This window comes from Parambassis ranga, chromosome 5 (genome assembly GCF_900634625.1).
Source record: "Parambassis ranga chromosome 5, fParRan2.1, whole genome shotgun sequence".
Classification (NCBI taxonomy): Eukaryota; Metazoa; Chordata; class Actinopteri; family Ambassidae; genus Parambassis; species Parambassis ranga.
In genome coordinates, this window is record NC_041026.1 from 7,498,467 (window position 1) to 7,518,651 (window position 20,185).

The 20,185-nt window shown below is 40.5% G+C and overlaps 4 protein-coding genes across 7 annotated transcripts in view; all 4 read left to right on the forward strand.

Moving 5' to 3' along the window:
• LOC114435448 (basement membrane-specific heparan sulfate proteoglycan core protein-like) overlaps positions 1 to 20,185 on the forward strand; it is a gene marked incomplete at its 5' end in the record, with an annotated part of 184,095 nt that overhangs the window by 121,047 nt on the left and 42,863 nt on the right. The gene's annotated exons all lie outside the window — the stretch shown is intronic.
• Positions 1 to 20,185, forward strand: part of LOC114436664 (protein sax-3-like) — a 153,082-nt gene that overhangs the window by 32,634 nt on the left and 100,263 nt on the right. The window lies entirely within an intron of this gene.
• Positions 733 to 2,105, forward strand: LOC114436678 (ladderlectin-like). Of its 3 annotated transcripts, none has more exons than XM_028407107.1 (7): positions 733 to 791; positions 890 to 977; positions 1,057 to 1,098; positions 1,189 to 1,295; positions 1,383 to 1,517; positions 1,592 to 1,703; positions 1,808 to 2,105. In XM_028407107.1, exons 2-7 carry the CDS (start codon positions 917 to 919, stop codon positions 1,867 to 1,869), a joined length of 519 nt encoding a protein of 172 aa, XP_028262908.1. In that variant the 5' UTR covers positions 733 to 791; positions 890 to 916; the 3' UTR covers positions 1,870 to 2,105. The 3 variants fall into 3 exon arrangements, with proteins under 3 accessions (XP_028262908.1, XP_028262906.1, XP_028262907.1); XM_028407105.1 differs by having other exon boundaries at positions 741 to 791; positions 890 to 979; positions 1,050 to 1,098; XM_028407106.1 differs by having other exon boundaries at positions 752 to 791; positions 890 to 974; positions 1,045 to 1,098.
• Positions 11,718 to 13,068, forward strand: LOC114436672 (uncharacterized). The gene is made up of 4 exons (XM_028407097.1): positions 11,718 to 11,768; positions 12,038 to 12,073; positions 12,193 to 12,459; positions 12,599 to 13,068. The coding sequence occupies exons 1-4, from the start codon at positions 11,732 to 11,734 to the stop codon at positions 12,892 to 12,894; spliced, it is 636 nt and encodes a 211-aa protein (XP_028262898.1). The 5' UTR covers positions 11,718 to 11,731; the 3' UTR covers positions 12,895 to 13,068.

Here is a 20,185-nt window from a genome sequence, read left to right on the forward strand (position 1 = left end):
ATGGTCAAACTTTGAGGCCACGCCCCGGCCACACCGTAAGACTTTTGTAAGAGTTTTGGAATGCGTCTATTCCCTATGGTGTCCTGAGTGGACACGGCGAATTTCAGCTCAATCCGTTGAAGTATGCGAGGCGTGAAAAGTTTGGCAGCAGGGTCACACATCGCCAAAAATGGCCACAAACCTTCAAATGGCGGACTTCCTGTTGGGTTTGGAGGGGGGGTCCAAGAGACTTTTTTGTGCGTCTTGAGGTGATACATATGTGTGCCAATTTTCATAATCCTGTGTCAAACCGGCCAGAGGGGCTACGCGTTGGGGGCGCTATAGAGCCATTTTTATATGTGCATTTCAAAAGTCAGCAAATTTCAAAATTTTTCGGGCGAATGAATTTTTCTACCAAGTTTGGTGAGTTTTTGGGCATGTTAAGGCCTCCAAAAATGCGATCTTAGGGGGGGAAAAAAAAAAAAAAAAAAAAAAAAAAAAAAAATAATCCTAAGGGTTTCAATAGGGCTCTTGCACCATTCGGTGCTCGGGCCCTAAATAATAATCCTAAGGGTTTCAATAGGGCTCTTGCACCATTCGGTGCTCGGGCCCTAATAAGTCAAGAACGTCCTGTGATAAAACTGAGAGGTGACATGCAGTCAGCTCTGATTGGCTGTTCCACCTCTGACCATAAAGGGAACACAGATGTGAGTTTTTTGTTCCTTGTAACAAGTATATAAGACATGCTCATCACTGCTCTGACTCTACAGACTGACTGTGAGGAGGAAGAGGAGTAGATCATTCTTCATCAGGTCTGTTACAAACTTCTCTGTTGAATGAACTGTCAGTCACTGCAGGCCATCTGTTTCCTGCAGAGACATTAATATGAGAAATACTTTGATTTTTCTAGGAGACGTCTGAACATTGAAACATCACCATGAAACTGCTGACTGTGTCTGCGCTCCTGTGTGCAGTGATGGCTCTGACCACTGCTGCTAGTGAGTATGACACTGTCATCATCTCTGTCTGTGTGTAGCCTTCAGATGTTTCATCTGCTCTGTTAAACTGTCCTTAAAGATGGAACTGCCCTGAATGAGACAGAGACACTCAGTTCAGCAGGTTAGTACACAAGTTTCCATGATTTTCCCCACATGTTTCCACACTCTGGTGATAATCTTCATCCCCACTGTGTTTTTTTGTCGTTGGAAGACCCTCAAGGTGTCAATACATCTGCAAGTTGTACCACTGGATGGACTGAGTTCAATGGCAAATGTTACATCTATGAGCCCAAATCCATGACCTATGCTGAGGCTCAGGTACTAAGAGGGGTTTGGACTCACTTTGATCACTGTCACTCTGCTTTGGTGCACTTAAACATGAAGGTGTGTTGATCTCCACTGCAGAAAAACTGTCAGTCCAAGGGTGCTAACCTGGCATCTGTGCACAGTGATGCTGAGTATAAGCACCTTCAGAACGTGGTATATCAGGCCACTTACACAAATGGACATGCTTGGATTGGAGGCTCTGACAGTCTGCAGGTACACAACTGACCAGTTACCAGTTTGGTCTGCTGACATAGTCCTGTTATATATAATGTGTGTCTATTTTCAAGGAGGGGCTCTGGTACTGGAGCGATGGAACAACTTTTGAATATAAGAAGTGGTGCCCTGGAGAGCCTGATAATGGCGGGGGCAACCAGGACTGTGCATATATGAACTATGGAAGTATGTCATTAAAATGTCCTCTGAAAGCCTGAAACATCCATCACTTCATGAATGACTGTATATCTATATATAAAGACTACCTGACATGTTTTTGGTACCTACAGGTAATGGGTGTTTTGAAACTGAGATGCCATCAATCTGTGTCAAGAGGACCCCTGAGCTGTGAGCTGTGTGTCCGTCTCATCTATAAGCTGAAGAATCTGAGTCTCACTTCATGTCTTCTTATCTCATCTCTGGCTGTAACGCTGTCCAAAGAATGAAGTGACAAGTAAACAGGAGCTGGGCTGTCTCTTTAATTAGAGCAGGTTGAATGTGTTATGCAAAGGATGCTTTTAGCAGAACTCAGTTTCACAGAGTGAACTCTTCTTTCTCATCTTCTGCATCATTAAAGTCTGAAACATTGAATGAAGCTGCTCTGTGAGTCCTCTGTGCTTCATCTTACTCTGTCAGTGGCTCCAAGCTGTGTTTCATTTGACCCAATGGCTCCACCATATGGACAAAGTCATGATGTGTATTACTGCTGAAAGTGCAGCACTGATCTTTTCCTTTGACCTCTTTTTTCTTTCTAAGTAAAACACTTCTAACTTTTCAGCCTTTACAGCAAATATTCAGAAAAAGACAAAACACTAAAAACTGTCCACATGTATCATCTTCAAACAGCTGAGTGTGTCGTGGCTGTCCTTTGTCTCCTGTTGTCATATCTTGTGTGCAGACATATAAAAATACAGCAGAATGTAACAGCTCTATGCAGAAACATATATCTCTTCATCTGCCACTAAATGAGGAACTAAGTCAGGAGTAGATGGTGGTGTCGTGGTAACAGTGGTAGAGTTGTTGCTTTTTATCACTTTACCTTTGGCAGAAATATTTGTGTTCCTGTGGGGGTCAAAGGTCACTTTGATCCTTGGCAGTAAAGGCCTGCTGGGTAGCACACATGCTGCCTGATCATGTCAGTGCTGTGTTGTGTCAACAAGTGACAGGAAGAGAATCTATAATAATAATATTAATAAGAGCAGCAATATTTAGAGTGTGGGTGTGAGTGCAGACAGAAGACTGCCCCCTGTGGCTGGGAGCAGGCTGTTCGGATGAATTCAGCTGTTATTTTTCTACATTAATGTGACTGTTGTCAGATGATAAAAACACCTCAACTAGCCAGCTTACTCACTTTTGCTGTTGGTCTCTGTGTTCCATTGAAGTCCGAGTTGAAATGAAATGAAATGATGGCAAATCGCAACGTTCACAGCAGGAGCTCTACCAACCGAGCCACCACCAGGTCAGAGGGGCTGAGATGTGTTCACATATTTCATCAAGGTACTCATAGTGCACTGCTGAACACGATGCACAGCACCTTCACACCACTAGAGGGCACACCAAGACCACAAATGGAAAATGTGTCATGACCCCTCCAGTGTTTGTTGAACATGTCAGTGGACACTAGAATCATGCCAACTCGACCTTAAGGATAGATAAATTAACAGTCAATCCTACACATTAGAAGTAACAACACAGACTAGTACTCTTCACTTCCTGTACTATTGATCATTGGACCAATCACTGGAATAGTCCTCTTTATTCTCCTGATCTCTGTGTGTTTCTACAGAAAGAACAATGGTGAGACTGATTTTTTAATTACACACTGACACATGATAAAGTCATAAATTGAATAAAGTTGGACTGCTGTTGTTGTACAAACAGTGACATACTGCTGCATTGTAGACAGATAGCAGGCTCATCTGTGCCATCTGTGCACTAAAGACCAACCACATCATGTTTTGTTGAGTGTAAGTTACTGAAAAGAGGAAGAATAACACTTAGAACACAAGTGTTACAGGCCTGACAGCAGCAGCTAGAAGAAACATTGATGTCTGATGTCTTCATATTTCTTAGTGTTTAGTCATGTTACCTTGGTAGACACTGCAGTTAGCTTGTTATCTGTAGATTCTACTCTCAGGTTAAATGATGCCTTTTATTTATTGTATTGCAAAGTTTTATTGCTCTAAACTCAAGATGTGGACAAGAGAAACATGTTCATATGTGTGAAGAGGACATGAAATATAACCATGTGAAACTGATGTGGTCAGAGCTGCTGTCTAAAGTTGGAGGGGGGCAAAGGGGAAGGAAGAGTCTATACTCAGAAGGTGATGTAGGTGAAATGTTCTGATCACACCTTTTAATGACACATCACTTCTCTCTTCAGCATTATAATTATGAATAGATAGAACACTTTGTTCAGTTGTGCTGGATGTGAGGATGGGGCACACTTTGCTCTGTGTGCTGGACTTATTCTGTAAGTACATTTCTGACTTGTTGTTTCTGAAGAGTGTTTCTGAGCAGACTGGTGTCTTTATGAACGTCGGCTGCTGATATGTCTCTGTTTTACACTGAAGTACTGCTGGATTTGGCTCCACACATCTACATTGTGTATATATAGTGTTTTAATGTTGTGATTGATCACTTTCTTTTGGTTTGATGATGTCTGATGAGGTTTTAATCTTTATTTCAGTGTTCAGCACACTCCTCTACGGACACACTGAAGGTGACAAATTATACTTTGTCTTTATTTTTCTCTTCATTTGTATATTACACAAAGTATTTATCTCCTGTTTATCAACTTCTCAGTGTTTATATTATATTGTTTATTAGAATGATGATCATTTTGATCACTAATCATACTTTGAATGTGATTAGATTACAGGGACAGATGTGTTTATCATTAAGGAGAACAAACAAGTTTGTTGTTTTTAAAAAGATCATGCAATTGATCAATACATACTTGCCTGCTAATCGAGCTCCTAGCATGCTAGTCTTCCTTAATAATTAATTTCTGTTCTCTATTAAGAAAATGTGCGTTCATTTGATTAAATACTTTTACTAAACAGATCCTGCATAATAAACGCAGCCTGACCTCAAAGTGAGAGCACAGTTTATTTAAAGGAGCAAACGTTCTCTTGATACCAAGTGACAGCTGTGTTTTCTGTTCAATAGTTAAGATGCCACAAAAAGTGGAAGCAAAGTCCTAAAAGCATACGGCTCCTTTAAATAAGCTAAATCAAACACTTGAATTTCTCTCGTCATGAGTGATTCGAACTTTGAGCCACGAAAGGGATTTTACAGCTTTAGTCTCTCTTGGTGTGAACACAGGGTTAAATGAGATTTGGTTCTTTCACACAGCCTGTTTAAAGCTGGAGGTCTGCCGGCAGAACCTCAGGATATTGTTGTAGGCACTGTGAATAATAAATGATAGATCTGTGAGACAGGACACTGAACTAGACACACTGTGACACTACATCACACTTCTAATTCTGTCTGCATGCTCTCTGAAACCACACGCTGGTGGCAACATCACAGTTTAGTTTGTTCATTCTAAACAAGACAACAGTCACAGAATGTGTACAAGAGTTTGATCCTTCAGTGTTTAAATATATATTTTGTAATATAACCTCCAACAGAGATTCAACATCCATAAACATGTGGTTGATGTCAAGGACACTTTATCTATAGTTATATTCAGTCTGTGTGTTTGACCCTAGATTCATCCTGATGATGTAAATACAGTTTAAAAGTTTCATAGCTTTATTTTTCATTTTGTTTTGTAACATTAGTTATTTTAAGGTGTACCACAGCACAACATGCATTCACATAACTATCATACAGTTTAGTACTAAAACAAATAACATGTTTGTGTTTAATCTCTTTTGTATTCTAACTGGGTGTTTTTGATTTGAACAGGTTCCATGAAGGCCTCTGTGATCCTGGAACACAGCTGGACTGAGATATTCTCTGATGAGAAGATCACCCTCAGATGTGACATTCAGGGAGCTGAAGGAACTCAGTGGACGTATGAATGGAGACGAGACAATTTTTACATTGGTCCAACATTCAGTAAATACATGACCATCACAGTCCATGAGTCTGACAGTGGAGAATACAGATGTAGAAGCTACACATTAACAACAGAGTGGAGTGAAGCCCTCAGATGGACTGTATCAGGTAAGCTGACCATCTTTAATCCATATAAAAGTGCTGAATTAGGTCAAATCTAACCAACAATTTAAGTGCTACTAAATACACACTAAGTATTGTGCTGCATGTCTTCCTGTTTTCACAACAGTGTCTGAAAAGATTGAAGTGCAAAGATTTTTCTGCAGTAATTCATACTCTAACCATTTACTATTTACTGTTTGACTGTTTTTAACTGAGTTATTTTTTCTTCCTCACTGCAGATAAACCTCAGGCCTCACTGAGAGCAGACAAGACAGTCACACCAGCAGGGGGCAGCGTAACACTGACCTGCTCTGTGGACGTCTCTTCAGGGTGGAAGTACTACTGGTACAAACGTACCTCAGAGTCTTCTGGAGCTCAACCAATAAATGATCAATCAGACACTGTCAGTGTTTCAGAAGGAGGAATCTATCAGTGCAGAGGAGGAAGAGGAGACCCAGAGTTCTACACATATTACAGCAATGAAGTCACCATTAAGGAAACTGGTGAGTTTAGTTCTGATGATGATGATACAACATGAACATTTCACAATCTGTTTGTCAGTAATGAAGAAAAGAGACATTTTGTTACCAACAGAAACAAAAAACATTGATTACATGTCAGAAGCTCCTCCTGCTCTGATGATGCTGAAAAATCAGAACTTTACTTTCTTCATTTTTAGACAGGACTGATCCAAATTGCACCTCAGTTATATTAATGTTGCTTGTTACTGTGTTAATACTTCCTCTTCCTCAGCACCACTGAGCTCCATGTTTTAAACCAGAAGCTTTTGTTGCATTTCTTCCCCTTAAAGTTGGTTTTTGTGGAGTAAACCTGTCTGTCTCTCTTCAGAAGTGGACAGAGGAATATTAACAATGTTGAGCTGTTGGACTAATGAAAAACAATCACTGGAATTTATTGAATGAAATAAAATGATGTCAACATAAAATGTAATCAGAGTAAATACTGGGACACCAAACCACATCACTTTGTTACAGAGTTCAGCTGTTAAAAAGATCAATATGATAAGAAATATTTAAGGTTATCACACTTTCTGCTGACTGACTGGATGTTTCTATGTGAACAGTTCCCAGAGTCACTCTGCAGCACAGCTGGCCTCAGATATTCATTGATGAGACGATCACCCTCAGATGTGACATTCAGGGAGTTGAAGGACGTCAGTGGACGTACGAATGGACACATGGGAGGTCCAACATTCCTTCAACATCCAATGAATACAGAATCAACAGAGCTTCCTCTGCTGACAGTGGAGAATACAGATGTCGGGGCAGGAAAGAGAATTTATCCACAACAAGGTGGAGTGAAGCCTTCACATTGACTGTATCAGGTAAGCTGGACATCTTTTATCCAGAATAAAGGGTCATGTTCTGTAATGTTTTCATGTAAACATAACTAAAACCAACAAAATGATTTTAATCCAATTGTTTCTGTGTTTGATTTTAATCCAGTAAATCCATTATTCTTTACTGGAGGTGAATTCATTTGTATTTGGAGATCATGATGTAACAGATTTTCTTTACTCATTCATACTCTAATTTTTAACTTGTTTTATTTGTCTTATAAACTTAACTGCAGATAAACCTCAGGTCTCACTGAATGCAGACAAGACGGTCCTACCAGCAGGGGGCAGTGTGACTCTGACCTGCTCTGTGAAACAGTCCTCTGGATGGAAATACTTCTGGTACAGAGATCAGAAATCCTCTGAACCTCTGACCACACAGGAGGCTGTTTCACTTTCAGACCAACAAAGCAGAGTCTCAAAGGAAGGAGAGTACTGGTGCAGAGGAGGAAGAGGAGGAAGAGGAGGAGACCCACTTTACTACACAGAGTACAGCCAATCAGTGAAGATCAACACACTTGGTGAGTTGTATGTAACACACAATGTCTGCTGTGATCTTGTATCAGGATGAATCAAATATGAACAGATATGAACTTGTTGTGTTTCAAAGTTTCAATCAGACCTGTTGTGACTCTGCAACCTAACTGGACTCAGATATATGAAGGAGAGAAGATCAGTGTCAGATGTGAGATCCAAGGAGGAGACACTGAGTGGGGTTATGAATGGAAAGCACCAGACTCCAACAAACCTTCAAATCAGAATGAGTACAGGATTAGTTCTGCTTCTTCATCACACAGTGGAGCCTACAGCTGTAAGGGCTACATGAACAATGAACATACAACAACAGAGTGGAGTGATCCAGTCAGACTGACAGTATCTGACAGTAAGTGTTATTTTATTGATAAAACTCTAAATCTGCATTCTGACAGTCTGTTTTAACATCATCTCTTTCCAACAGTTAAACCCCGACCTGTCCTCACTGTGTCTCCATCATGGCTGAGTCCTGGAGCCTCAGTAACTCTGAGCTGTGAGGTTGAACATCCACCTGCAGGATGGAGGTTCTACTGGTATAAAGCTGTTCCTGGTCTGTCAAAGAACTCTTGGTCTTACAGCTATGAGCTGCTGCCTGGTAGCACTGATGGGACTGCACAGGATTCCTACATCATTCATGGACAGACACACACAGCAGCATATGTGTGCAGAGCTGGAAGAGGAGACCCAGAGTATCACTCTGATTACAGTGACCCAAAGTTTGTCTGGTCTGCAGGTCAGTTTGATTCTGTCCTCTCAGTAAGAAGAATTTATTATGTCACTGTGATTCCTCTGTTTATTGAGAGAATCAGAATGATCTGGTTGTGTGTCATTTTTTTCATCGTGTCATTTTTGTGTTCTTACTTTGTTCCTTTGACATGTTTTGTTTTTCAGGTTTTCATCCAGCAGCGTCTCTCACAGTGAATCCTGACAGAGTCCAACACTTCACCTCTGAGTCTGTCTCACTGACCTGTGAGGGAAACTCTGCTGAGTGGAGAGTGAGGAAGTTCTCTGATGAAGGACGTCTGTCATCCTGTTCTAACTGGGGAAAAATGACTGGATCCACATGTAACATCAACACATCACAGTCTGATACTGGTGTGTACTGGTGTGAGTCTGCATCAGGAGAGTTCAGCAACACAGTCAACATCACTGTACATGGTAGGTGATTTCTTACTATACACTAACCTCCACCTCACTGACTGATCTCTGACTGACGTCCTCTGACTGTCTCACAGATACAGACATTGTCCTGGAGAGTCCTGTCAATAGTGTGACCGAAGGAGACTCTGTTACTCTTGGCTGCAGACTGAGAGGAAAAAACAAACTTTCCAATGTGTTTTTCTATCACAATGACAAACTTGTTCAAAGTGATACCAGAGGGGAGCTGAAGATCTCTGCAGTGTCAGAGTCACATGAAGGTTTCTACAGGTGTGAACATTCAGGAAAGAAGTCACCTCAGAGCTGGATGTCAGTGAAAGGTGAGTAAAGATGTTTGATGCTCCTTTTTTGGTATATTACGGTAATGTTGTTTTGATTATTGTCTGTACTAATGACACCAAGTCCAATATAAGTGTATTAATGTATGTTTATTATTTCTAATAGTTGTATCAAGACCTGAAAGTTCCTCGTCCTCAGTGCCATTAATTGTTGGACTGCTGTGTGGAATCATATTATTCTTTGTCATTGTGCTCTTACTGTATCACTACAGACAGTCCAAAGGTCAGACCTTTTTCTTCTGATGCATCATTTATTTACTATAAACTTTAAATGTGACACAGAATGACAGCAGAATATTTTTACATTATAAAACCATGTAACAACAAATGTCTTATTTCACAGATTCCTGCTTTATCAGGTTAGTGCAGCACTCATCTCTAAACTTTTCTTCAACATGCATCAGTGCTTTCATGTTTCTGTATTAAATGTACTGTATGTGTTATTTTACAGGCTGTTCCAGTCAGAGAGCAGCAGTCAGGGCTCCAACAGAAATCAGGAAGTCAGTACGAATGAACACTGCTCTCCTCTCAATGGTCAGCACGTATTAAATACTAATGTGGACTTTTATTTAACTTCTCTTCCTTCAGCTCACATTCATTAAAAGCTGAGATCTATTAGACATGTTCTCAAACATGAACCATCTGAATAAGGCAGACTGCTCTGACAGTTTCTGTGTTCTTTCTGAAGGTGATTCTCCCCTGTATGAGTCAGTCACTCCCTCTGGACACACTGGAAATGGTACAGTTTGTCTTTGTCTGGCTCACAAATGCATAAACTGGTTCATTTAATCTGTTAGGATTATAGATTAGGTTTGAAATAAAACTCTCTAAATATAGATGTGTGTATGTTACAGAAGCAAGTGGACCCCAAGATGTCACATACTCTGTAATTGAGCTGAAGAACTTTGGAAAGAAGAGTGAGTACTCCAAATACATGCAGTGTAGAAAATGAGATGATAGTTAAGAAAAGATTTAGTTTTTTTATTTTCAAATATTGTCTTAACAGAGAGGACACATGAGGAAGAGGAGGGGTGTGTTTACTCTGAAGTGAAGACAGCAGGTACAGTCGCCTACAACAGTCATGTTTGTGTTGAAATGTGTCGTCATAGCACCACACTGCAGGTAATTATTGGGTCAGCATGCTGTTAGTTACATCATATCACCAGTAGATGGCAGCAGAGAGTCAAATCTTCCACATGTGTGAGGTTCGGGTGTTCCTAAAAGTTTGAGATGGAATAATCCCGTGCTGCAGACAGACAGATGTAACATGAAGCTGAACTGTTCATGTTCTCACACATTACGTGTGCTCCACCATCAGCTCCTGCTGCAGATAATCTGCTGTATTCTCAGATCATCCACCACAAGAAAGGAAAGGCCAAGAATAAAGCAGGTACAGTAAAGTCTGCATTCAGCTGCCATTGTTGTTATTGTGCAGTATTTACATGTATGCATCCACAGGTTACGTCATGTTTAAAGACTTAAAGCCGTGACACACAGTCAGTCTTTGTATAAATGGACACTGCTGGTTAAGAACAACATCATGTTGAATGATCAGATTACAGTTCTAAACGAATCAGGCCTCCATTCACAGGAACATCAGCTCCTGCGGCTGCTGATGCAGCAGTTTATTCTGAAATCAGAGCAGGAGCAGCTCTCGGAGCTCATGCTGCCATGTAGGATTCATACTGTGAGTGATTTATTCTCCACAAAGTGCCACATGATGGATGACTGTGATAAACCATGTTCTGTCTTTGTGCTTCTCTTACAGGGCTGTGCAGAGACAAACAGAACCAAACAGAAGCTGTTTGGTTTTGGGAATCTGTCCATCTGAACCTTGTACATTTATTTGATGTTGATATACTTCATGCTCTGAATACTGTCCTAAAAACACACGCCTCTTCTACTGTTCATGTACTGCATCATTATTATTATTTACATCTGTTATCTTTTGTATTAGGCTCTGAATGTATCCTCATGTATCAGCACAGCTTTTTTAGCAGTGACACCAGCAGTTATTGCATATATCTAATAATCCATGATCTATTTTCAAGGATCACATTTTATCAGCTGTTCTCACTGAAAACAGATTATGAGAGTTTAAAATATATTTTTGTTGAAATTTGGTCAGATTTACATTAAAGTTCATGTCTCCAGTGTTTCTGATGTAATTTTATTTTTAATATGTTTCTGTGGCGTTTGTGTACATATATGTGAAAGTGTTGGTCTGTTGTCTGTACTGTGTGGTTTGAACAGCATGGTCCTCAGCAGCTGCTCCACTCTGTGACCACTTATATGGTCTATCTGGGAGAGGAGGCAGGGTTCTTTTCCTCTCCTCATGCTCACTTCTCTGTCATGACACTATTTCTGTATTTTCATGCAACAGGAAAAGAAGTCTACAAAATTAAAGCAGGACTTCCTGTGGTCACATCAGACCTCTAGCATGTTTCATATGTTGGAAATTTCCTGTGCGTGTGAGTCAGTCTGCTGTGTTGCTGTAGAGTTGATGCAAGGTGTGAAAAAAAACACGTCAAACCCTAGAAGTTAAATAAGGAAGGAAGCCGAGATAGAAGAAGTTCGAAAAAAAGGCACGTCCATTTTTACATGAAATCGTAACCCAGGCTTCTCCACACTGCAGTGCAGGAAGTCAGTCAGTGAAGATGGGACACACTTTGCTCTGTGAGCTGGGGCTAATCTGTGAGTACGCCAAGACTTATTCTGTCATAATCCTGCATGGTAATGTTTCAGAGAGATGGAGCATCAGTTATTTGTGTTGTTCTCTGATAGTTTGATTGGAATGTGGCTGAAATCAGAGAGAAGAACCATTTCATTTATTTACATGTTTGATTTCTGTCCGCCAGCACTGATGCATTTCACAGGTTATTATAGATTACCCAATAATAGCTGCAGTAGATAAGATCACAAATGTGTTGTTATTGAATATGTGTGATGTCTTTTTATCATAGTGCTCTTTACACTCCTCTGCAGTGGACATGCTGAAGGTAATTGAAATCTCCATTTACTGCATCACTTTTCTGTCACTGTTCCTGTTTTTGTCACTATATTACAACACACAGGTTGTGAATAGCAGAGTGCATCAACATGTTTGTGTTGTTTCTAGATGCTGTGCTGACGACCGACCCAAACTGGTCCACTGTTTTCATTAGAGAGTCTGTTACCTTCAAGTGTGATGTGAAGGAAGGAGAAGAAGGCCACTCGGAATATAAAATCAACAAGAACGGTCAAACATTTGTCCACTACAATTCATATAAAACCTACACATTATACATTCGGTCTAAAGATAACAGCGGTAAATACCAGTGTGCTGCTCGCCACAAGACCTCCGGTAACACTGAGGATAGTAATACTATACATTTGACTGTTTTAGGTAAGTTCCAGTCCAGTATATAATAATGAAGTTTAAGGCAGATGCTTTTCTCACCCTGTGTTCACAGCTAACATTGTAACTCGCACATATAAGCAGAACAGTGAAGTTGTTTTAAGCATTGTTTTTGTCATGACATCAGATAAACCCACGGCCACACTGACTGCAGACAAGACAACCACATCAATAGGAGGCAGTGTGAAGCTGACCTGCTCGTTGGAGGGCTCAGTCGGCTGGACGTTCCAGTGGTTCAGAAGAGTTCCAGGCAGCACTGAAGATCCAGTTGAAAAACATGATGGAGAAAACAAAGTTGTCAATGTACTGCAAGGAGGCATCTACACATGCAGAGGATTAAGAGGAGAACCACCTTTCTACTCTGACATAAGCAAAGAGGTCACCGCTGTGAGTTCAGTAAAATCTGATCACCATCAGAATTAGTGATGACACCTTTAATGTTTCACTGGTGATGTTTCTGTTTGTATCCCAACCGCTCATATCTGGTGGAAGCAGATTCCAACAAGGCTGTTTTAACACGGCAGCCTGACTGGAATCAGTTATTCAGCGGTGAGAGGATCAAGCTGACATGTGAGGTCCAGGGAGGGGAAGGCACCGAGTGGGTGTATGAATGGAGAACAGCCGGGTCAGATACACACCCGACACACAGTAACTTCTGGGACTTCAGTGTGTCCGAGTCCAGCAGTGGACAGTACAAATGTAAGACTCGATGTAGAGATGACCCCTATTCCTTGACTGAGTGGAGTAAAGTCATCACGTTGTCTGTATCACGTGAGTCATGTTTGAAGGGTTCTCAGTATTGAAGCTGCTCTAATGTTATATCCCTGCACAGGACGTATTCTAACACATGGAAATTGTTTTTCTAAAAATCACTCACAGCTCGACCAAAGGCCGAGATGAGAGCCATTCCAGTAGGAGGCAATGTTACTCTGGTCTGCTCTGTGAACCCAGCATCTTCTGGATGGAAATACTCCTGGTTCAGAGATGAGGAACTGTCCAGACCTCTGAAACCTGAGGATGCTGTTTTCTATTCAAATGAACAAATCATTGTGTCACAGGAAGGAACCTACCGGTGCAGGGGTAAGAGAGGAGAACCAGTTTACTACACTGAGGACAGTGATCCACTCAGCATCGATAAAAACAGTGAGTTTGAGTTTTAACGGAATGCAACGTGTCTTGTTGTGTGCACTGTAAAAATAAAAAGGCTGAGAAAACTCAAATTTTCAAGGCAACATGCTGCGATAGATTTTTGAGTTTTGTCAACAATTTTTTAAGTTGTCAACTTAACTAAAATTTTCTAGTTACAATATGAGTTCTGCCAACTTGGAGTTCTTAGTTTATCTAAAAAGGATATTTGGGTTGGAGCAACAATTACTTTCCAATTCCAATTACTTTCTTACCACAATATTATTTATCTGTGTTAAATGTGAAAATACAAGGTATTTACCTTGTATTTTCACATTTAACACAGATAAATAATATTGTGGTATAAACAAACAATTCTTCCTTCAACATGACAAAACTTTGCCTATACTTTTATTGGCAAAATGACAAGGCATTCAACATGTGTCTGGCCTTTAAATATGTGCCGTCATACAACTCACCAGGCCTCCGCAACTGTTGTTCACTCTTAACTAAAAGTTGTTAAAGTCATTGCCACATAAAAGAGTCTGGGGGGAAAAAAACTAAAATTACAGCACCACTTCTTGGATCAGAAATACCTATAAAACTTCAGTGGTTAAGATGACTGGCCTGCTTCAGTAAACTGCAAGCACATACAAACTACACAGTGACAATAATATTTGGTTAGGCCACAACAGAATATAACCCTTTGACACATTTTGTGAACTGGCAACAGACACCTCCAACATTTTGCTCTTTCTATTTACAGCAATAGCTTTGTTTTCAGCGACCTTATGCGCTGTGAGCATCGAGAACCAAGTTCAAAAAAGATGAACTGGACTGCCTCAAATGGATAGGACATCTCCTTCGGATAATCAATGTTCATAGTGTACAACAGGCCAAAAAGATATGCAAAGGCAGTGCAGATGTCCGGCAAGTCTTGTAGGATGATGGCCCCTTCCAACACAACAGCCACATCAACTCCATTCAGTGCATCGTCATCTTCAAAAACAGTGAGGATGGCAACAGTCACATCACGAACCACCTGTTCCTCTGGATGAGTAGTCTGAGGAAACACAGAACGGAAACATGATTTAGAGTTAATGACAACTAGGAGACAGAATAATTCCACAACTACACAATGAGGCTACATTAAGAAACACTTTGGAGTAAACACAACCATTTCACCCCAAATTATGCAACGTTACTCTAGTAGGAACATGTCTTTTTTATGTGAGTAGAGACTTATAGTAGGTAATACATTGTATACAAGGTTATATTAAAATTGGTAACATTTCATTGTTTCTGTTGCTCTTTGGATAGAGTAAAAAATTGAATTCTGCACTGGCTGAAATGCATTGGCTATGAAATCACACAGTCATGTTTTGACTGTTAAGAATACTTACTGAACATTCCAGGAAAAACTTGGAAGTGTCATCTCGGACAAAGATGGGGAGTCCTCTCAGAGCTGCTGTTTTTCTATGAGCCAGAATGTCTGATGTCTCAACAGAAAAACACAATCAATCCATTAATACAGTGCCATCTTTAATTTAACTAAAATCACTTCAGGTCAGATCATGCTTTAGAACTTAGACATGGGATAAATACATTTCATTCATTCACTGGTAAAATTGTTTAGATTCTGGATTTCTAGATCAAAAATCTAAGACAATTAGCATAGATAAAGACTAATTTGCAAATGTAAACCTTGTACTTGTACTAAAGGCCTTGTACTTACGCTTTTATGTTAGGTAGTCAATTATTGTATCTAGTAAGCAGTTGTGCTTGCTTTAAAAATAAATGTTTACAAATGATAATTCAATTATTAGTTATTAAATGTCACCAATGAACCCTTTGCATTTGCTGACACACTCTGACATCAAACTCAGGGGTTTGATGGTCTATGTGTGAAAAGTGTTTACTTAATATACCTTAATTTATAAATGCATTAGCTTCAGACGTTTACACTAAATTACCTGTTCATCAAGTTCATCTAGCCCGGTACAGTTTCAGTAGGCGAGGCACATAAATGTCGAGGGATGCTCTGAATGACTCTAGGAGGTCTTTGCTTGTGATCCGACGAAATTCTTGAGAAATCTGAAAAGCAGGAAGTGATGTAATTTACAGTTGATAAGTATAAATCAATCATTCTCAATTGCAGTCACTGTAAGCATGTGAGACAAACAATTACACCAATCTCAGTCTTACCTGCTCACACGAAAAAAGTGCAGGCTACCTCTCCTGGACCTCTGATACCATGGGCTGCCCCTCAACGATCTCTTTACGTCTTAGAGAAAATGTCATTTCCATCTTGTGCTGTATAAGTGATGTGTCCCTTCTTTTCTTCTTCATTTCTTCAATTAGGTGAAGTCTTTCCTCTTCAAGAGTCAAATCATTGTGGTGTTGCGGATAATCTGGAACATGATTACATGACATTGTGTTGAATCTCTAGAGACGTGCAACACTGTTTGCATAGACAGAAAGAGACAGGCCAATTTGTGCTGGAGTGTCTCAGAATCTACAACTTCTGCAATCTCTTCAAAGTCATCTGGTCTCAAACTACTGAGATGAGATGATGAGGTCCCTGCATTGTCATCACATAATGGTTCTTCAATATCAGCTCTTGCTCTAGTTCGAATATCTTTAAGTGTACAATTTTTATGGTTTTGACTTCGGTGAGAACTAAAGGATGAGCGTTTATTTGTTTCAAATGTACACTTTAGAAAGGGACATTTTAGAGTTTCACGACTGTTCAAATGATGTCCAAGATGGTTAAAAAAAGTTTTAGTACTGCAAACCTCTTTATAATCACACAATTCACACTGAAAGCTTGAATTCTCATCAGTTTTCACAGATGTGTGAAATCTAGAGAGGTGCGACCTTAAGGCACCAGGTGTTTTGAAGACGCAAACACAGTCTATATGAACACAAGGCCACTGCGCACCTTTTCCATGGTGAAGACGGCAATGTTTCAAAAGAGTGTCTTGACTGGAGCTTGTGAACTTACAAAACTTGCACTGCATACAATCAACTCCTGAAACACAAGAGACATATAACACAGTTTCGTTGCAGACCTTTTCATTTGCAAAACAACAATTTTGCCAGTATGATATATCTTGAAGCATTAACAAAACCATACATGCTTTTTTTTTGCCTCGTCTGTTTTTTTAATGTATAAGGTTTTCTATCAGACTAAATAACATTATGAATAAAAAGCATAACATACATCCTACTTTCAGTTCAAACATTAGAATAATTCTACCTAAAATGACCTAAAATGTTTTACAGACATTTTCTGGGTTTTATCCAGGAACACAGTGTAAAATAACTACATTTTATAGCTCAGTCTAAGTCAATACAACACATTTAATCTTTTGAACACTTTATTTACTTTTGAACATTTTTCCTTGCTATGCCTTTCAGCAATCGACGACGAGGGCGAGGACGAGGGGAAATGACTCAGGGAGATTTATGTAGAGACGGATGTGTTCACGCATCACCCTAGCTGCTTTACTGCGAGTGCGGCCGTCTCACCGCCGGTATAAAAAACCAGGCGAAACAGATGAATGCAGAGTTTGCCGTAATCCCGGGAGGGTTAACAGAAGAATTCCAACCGCTGGACATCGCGTAAACGGGGCGTTTAAAGTGAAGTTGCGAGCGGCACGGGAGCGAAGGATGGCAGACGGCGAGCACAGCTTTACTGGGAGGCAGCGCCGGGCGAGTTACGCCACCGTATGTGAACGGATTGTGGATGCGTGAACTCATGTATCTGCACTGACTGTTTTCCGAGCTTCTTTTGCCGTCATAATTTCTGAGCAATAACAATAATAATTTCTGAACAGCCAGCCGGCAACGACAGAGACTGTGACAGTGATGAGAGGGAAGCTGGCAGGTTTGAACTCGCGCAGTTGTTTCCTGTTTGTTGTACATTGTTGTAATAAGAGTAAAGTCAGCTACTGGTGGATGAAATAGGAATCACTGTGGTGCATCTGATTAAAATGCGGGACAACATATATCTGAAGACGGTCTTTATTTATTAATAAAGTGTGAACATAAAGTTCGAATCACAACAGGTATTCAGCAGCAGCCACTGTTCTGCCCATAGAAACACACACGCCGTTTCTCTGTCACTGCCACCGTCGACGGAGAGAGGCTGCACCGGTTCTCCTCACTGATATCCAGCCGGTTTTTACTGAATCACTACTGATAGAGATGTGAGCGGATGCGGAAAGGTTTCCTGGGTTTTCACTTCTACAGTGCAACGTAACTCTCTGTCTTAAAGCTCAGACGCAAGGGTCTGATCGCACATCACTGGAGCGCCACAGGCGAGCACGAAAATTGTACATACACATTTCAAATTGTTATGCAGAATAACGTGGGAGTAACAAACCAATCAGCTGCATCTGTATTATATAAAAAGTAATTTCTTCATAATAAATAAGTTAGACTTAACTCACTGTTTTTCTCCCGTTCCCTTTTTATTTACGTACTGGTATGTTTTAGCTAACATGCGCCTTATAGTACAGTGTGCCTTATGTATGTGTCAAATACAGAAATAGACCCCATAATTGAGACTGCGCCTTATAATGCCATGCCGCGAAAATACGTAATTCTTGCTGTAACTGACCGAAAAAGAACGCGTATTTTGGCACACATTTGTGCCACTCTTCCCTTAAATGTTTCTCTCTGTCCACATTAAAGACACACAACCTCCCACAAACCACCCCACCCCCATAGTCACGAACTATGGCCTCCTTAAACTAATCAACGCATTCATTAATCTGAAATACTAAGCTAGGATGGACAACATCGTGAAACATTCTTTCATTGTTAAGGTAGTCACAAAAACATACACTTACGTTTTATGCAGAAAAACTGTTCAAAGGCAGGCAATCCAGTCACTGCTGAAGACAAAATGGCTGAACAGGGCTTCTTTCCCGCTCAGACTGAAAGGCTGGGTGTAATGCGCATGCGCAGATGACGTATGTGAAGTGAGAGAGTTGCATTAGCAAGGTGCTCAAATGCCAACTGTCATGTCTTTGTTGAGCTGACGAGAAGATATGAGTGTAGAGGCAGTTAGAGACAGACATGTTGAGACAACATGTTTTTCATCGTTGCATACAGCAAAGGTTCACTCACGTTATCGTTTTTACAGTGTGGTGTTTTATTTTTGCTGTTTTAACTGGTGACTCTTTAACCTGGACAGTCCCAAATAAGGCTGTTGTGACTCTGCAACCTAACTGGACTCAGATATATGAAGGAGAGAAGATCAGTGTCAGATGTGAGATCCAAGGAGGAGACACTGAGTGGGGTTATGAATGGAAAGCACCAGACTCCAACAAACCTTCAAATCAGAATGAGTACAGGATTAGTTAAACTTTAAACTTTTGGTCAATTCAAAATAGTGTAATTAATATTAACAGCAATTTACTTTTAATGTTGTGTTCTAACCTGAACAGCAGCTAAACCAACAGCTGACCTGACTGCAGGCAAGACCATACCAGCAGGGGGCAGCCTAACACTGACCTGCTCTGTGTATGGCTCTTTATGGTGGAAGTACTACTGGTACAGACGTACCTCAGAGTCTTCTGAACGTCAGATGATAAAAACATCAAGCAAGACTTTCAGTGTTTCAGAAGGAGGAATCTATCAGTGCAGAGGAGGAAGAGTAGACCATGTTTACTACACAGAGTACAGCCAATCAGTGAAGATCAACAAACTTGGTGAGTTGTATGTAACACACAATGTCTGCTGTGATCTTGTATCAGGATGAATAAAATATGAACAGATATGAACTTGTTGTGTTGTTTCAAAGCTTCAATCAGACCTGTTGTGACTCTGCAACCTAACTGGACTCATATATATGAAGGAGAGAAGATCAGTGTCAGATGTGAGATCCAAGGAGGAGACACTGAGTGGGGTTATGAATGGAAAGCACCAGACTCCAACAAACCTTCAAATCAGAATGAGTACAGGATTAGTTCTGCTTCTTCATCACACAGTGGAGCCTACAGCTGTAAGGGCTACATGAACAATGAACATACAACAACAGAGTGGAGTGATCCAGTCAGACTGACAGTATCTGACAGTAAGTGTTATTTTATTGATAAAACGCTAAATCTGCAATCTGACAGTCTGTTTTAACATCATCTCTTTCCAACAGTTAAACCCCAACCTGTCCTCACTGTGTCTCCATCATGGCTGAGTCCTGGAGCCTCAGTAACTCTGAGCTGTGAGGTTGAACATCCACCTGCAGGATGGAGGTTCTACTGGTATAAAGCTGTTCCTGGTCTGTCAAAGAACTCTTGGTCTTACAGCTATGAGCTGCTGCCTGGTAGCACTGATGGGACTGCACAGGATTCCTACATCATTCATGGACAGACACACACAGCAGCATATGTGTGCAGAGCTGGAAGAGGAGACCCAGAGTATCACTCTGATTACAGTGACCAAAAGTTTGTCTGGTCTGCAGGTCAGTTTCTTTGTGATCTTTATTTTCTCATGACAACAAGAAAGTCTAAAATTATAAATACATTTTTCAGGTTACTCACTCAGGGTATTTGGTAATAATGCTCTTATAGTATTTTCATCG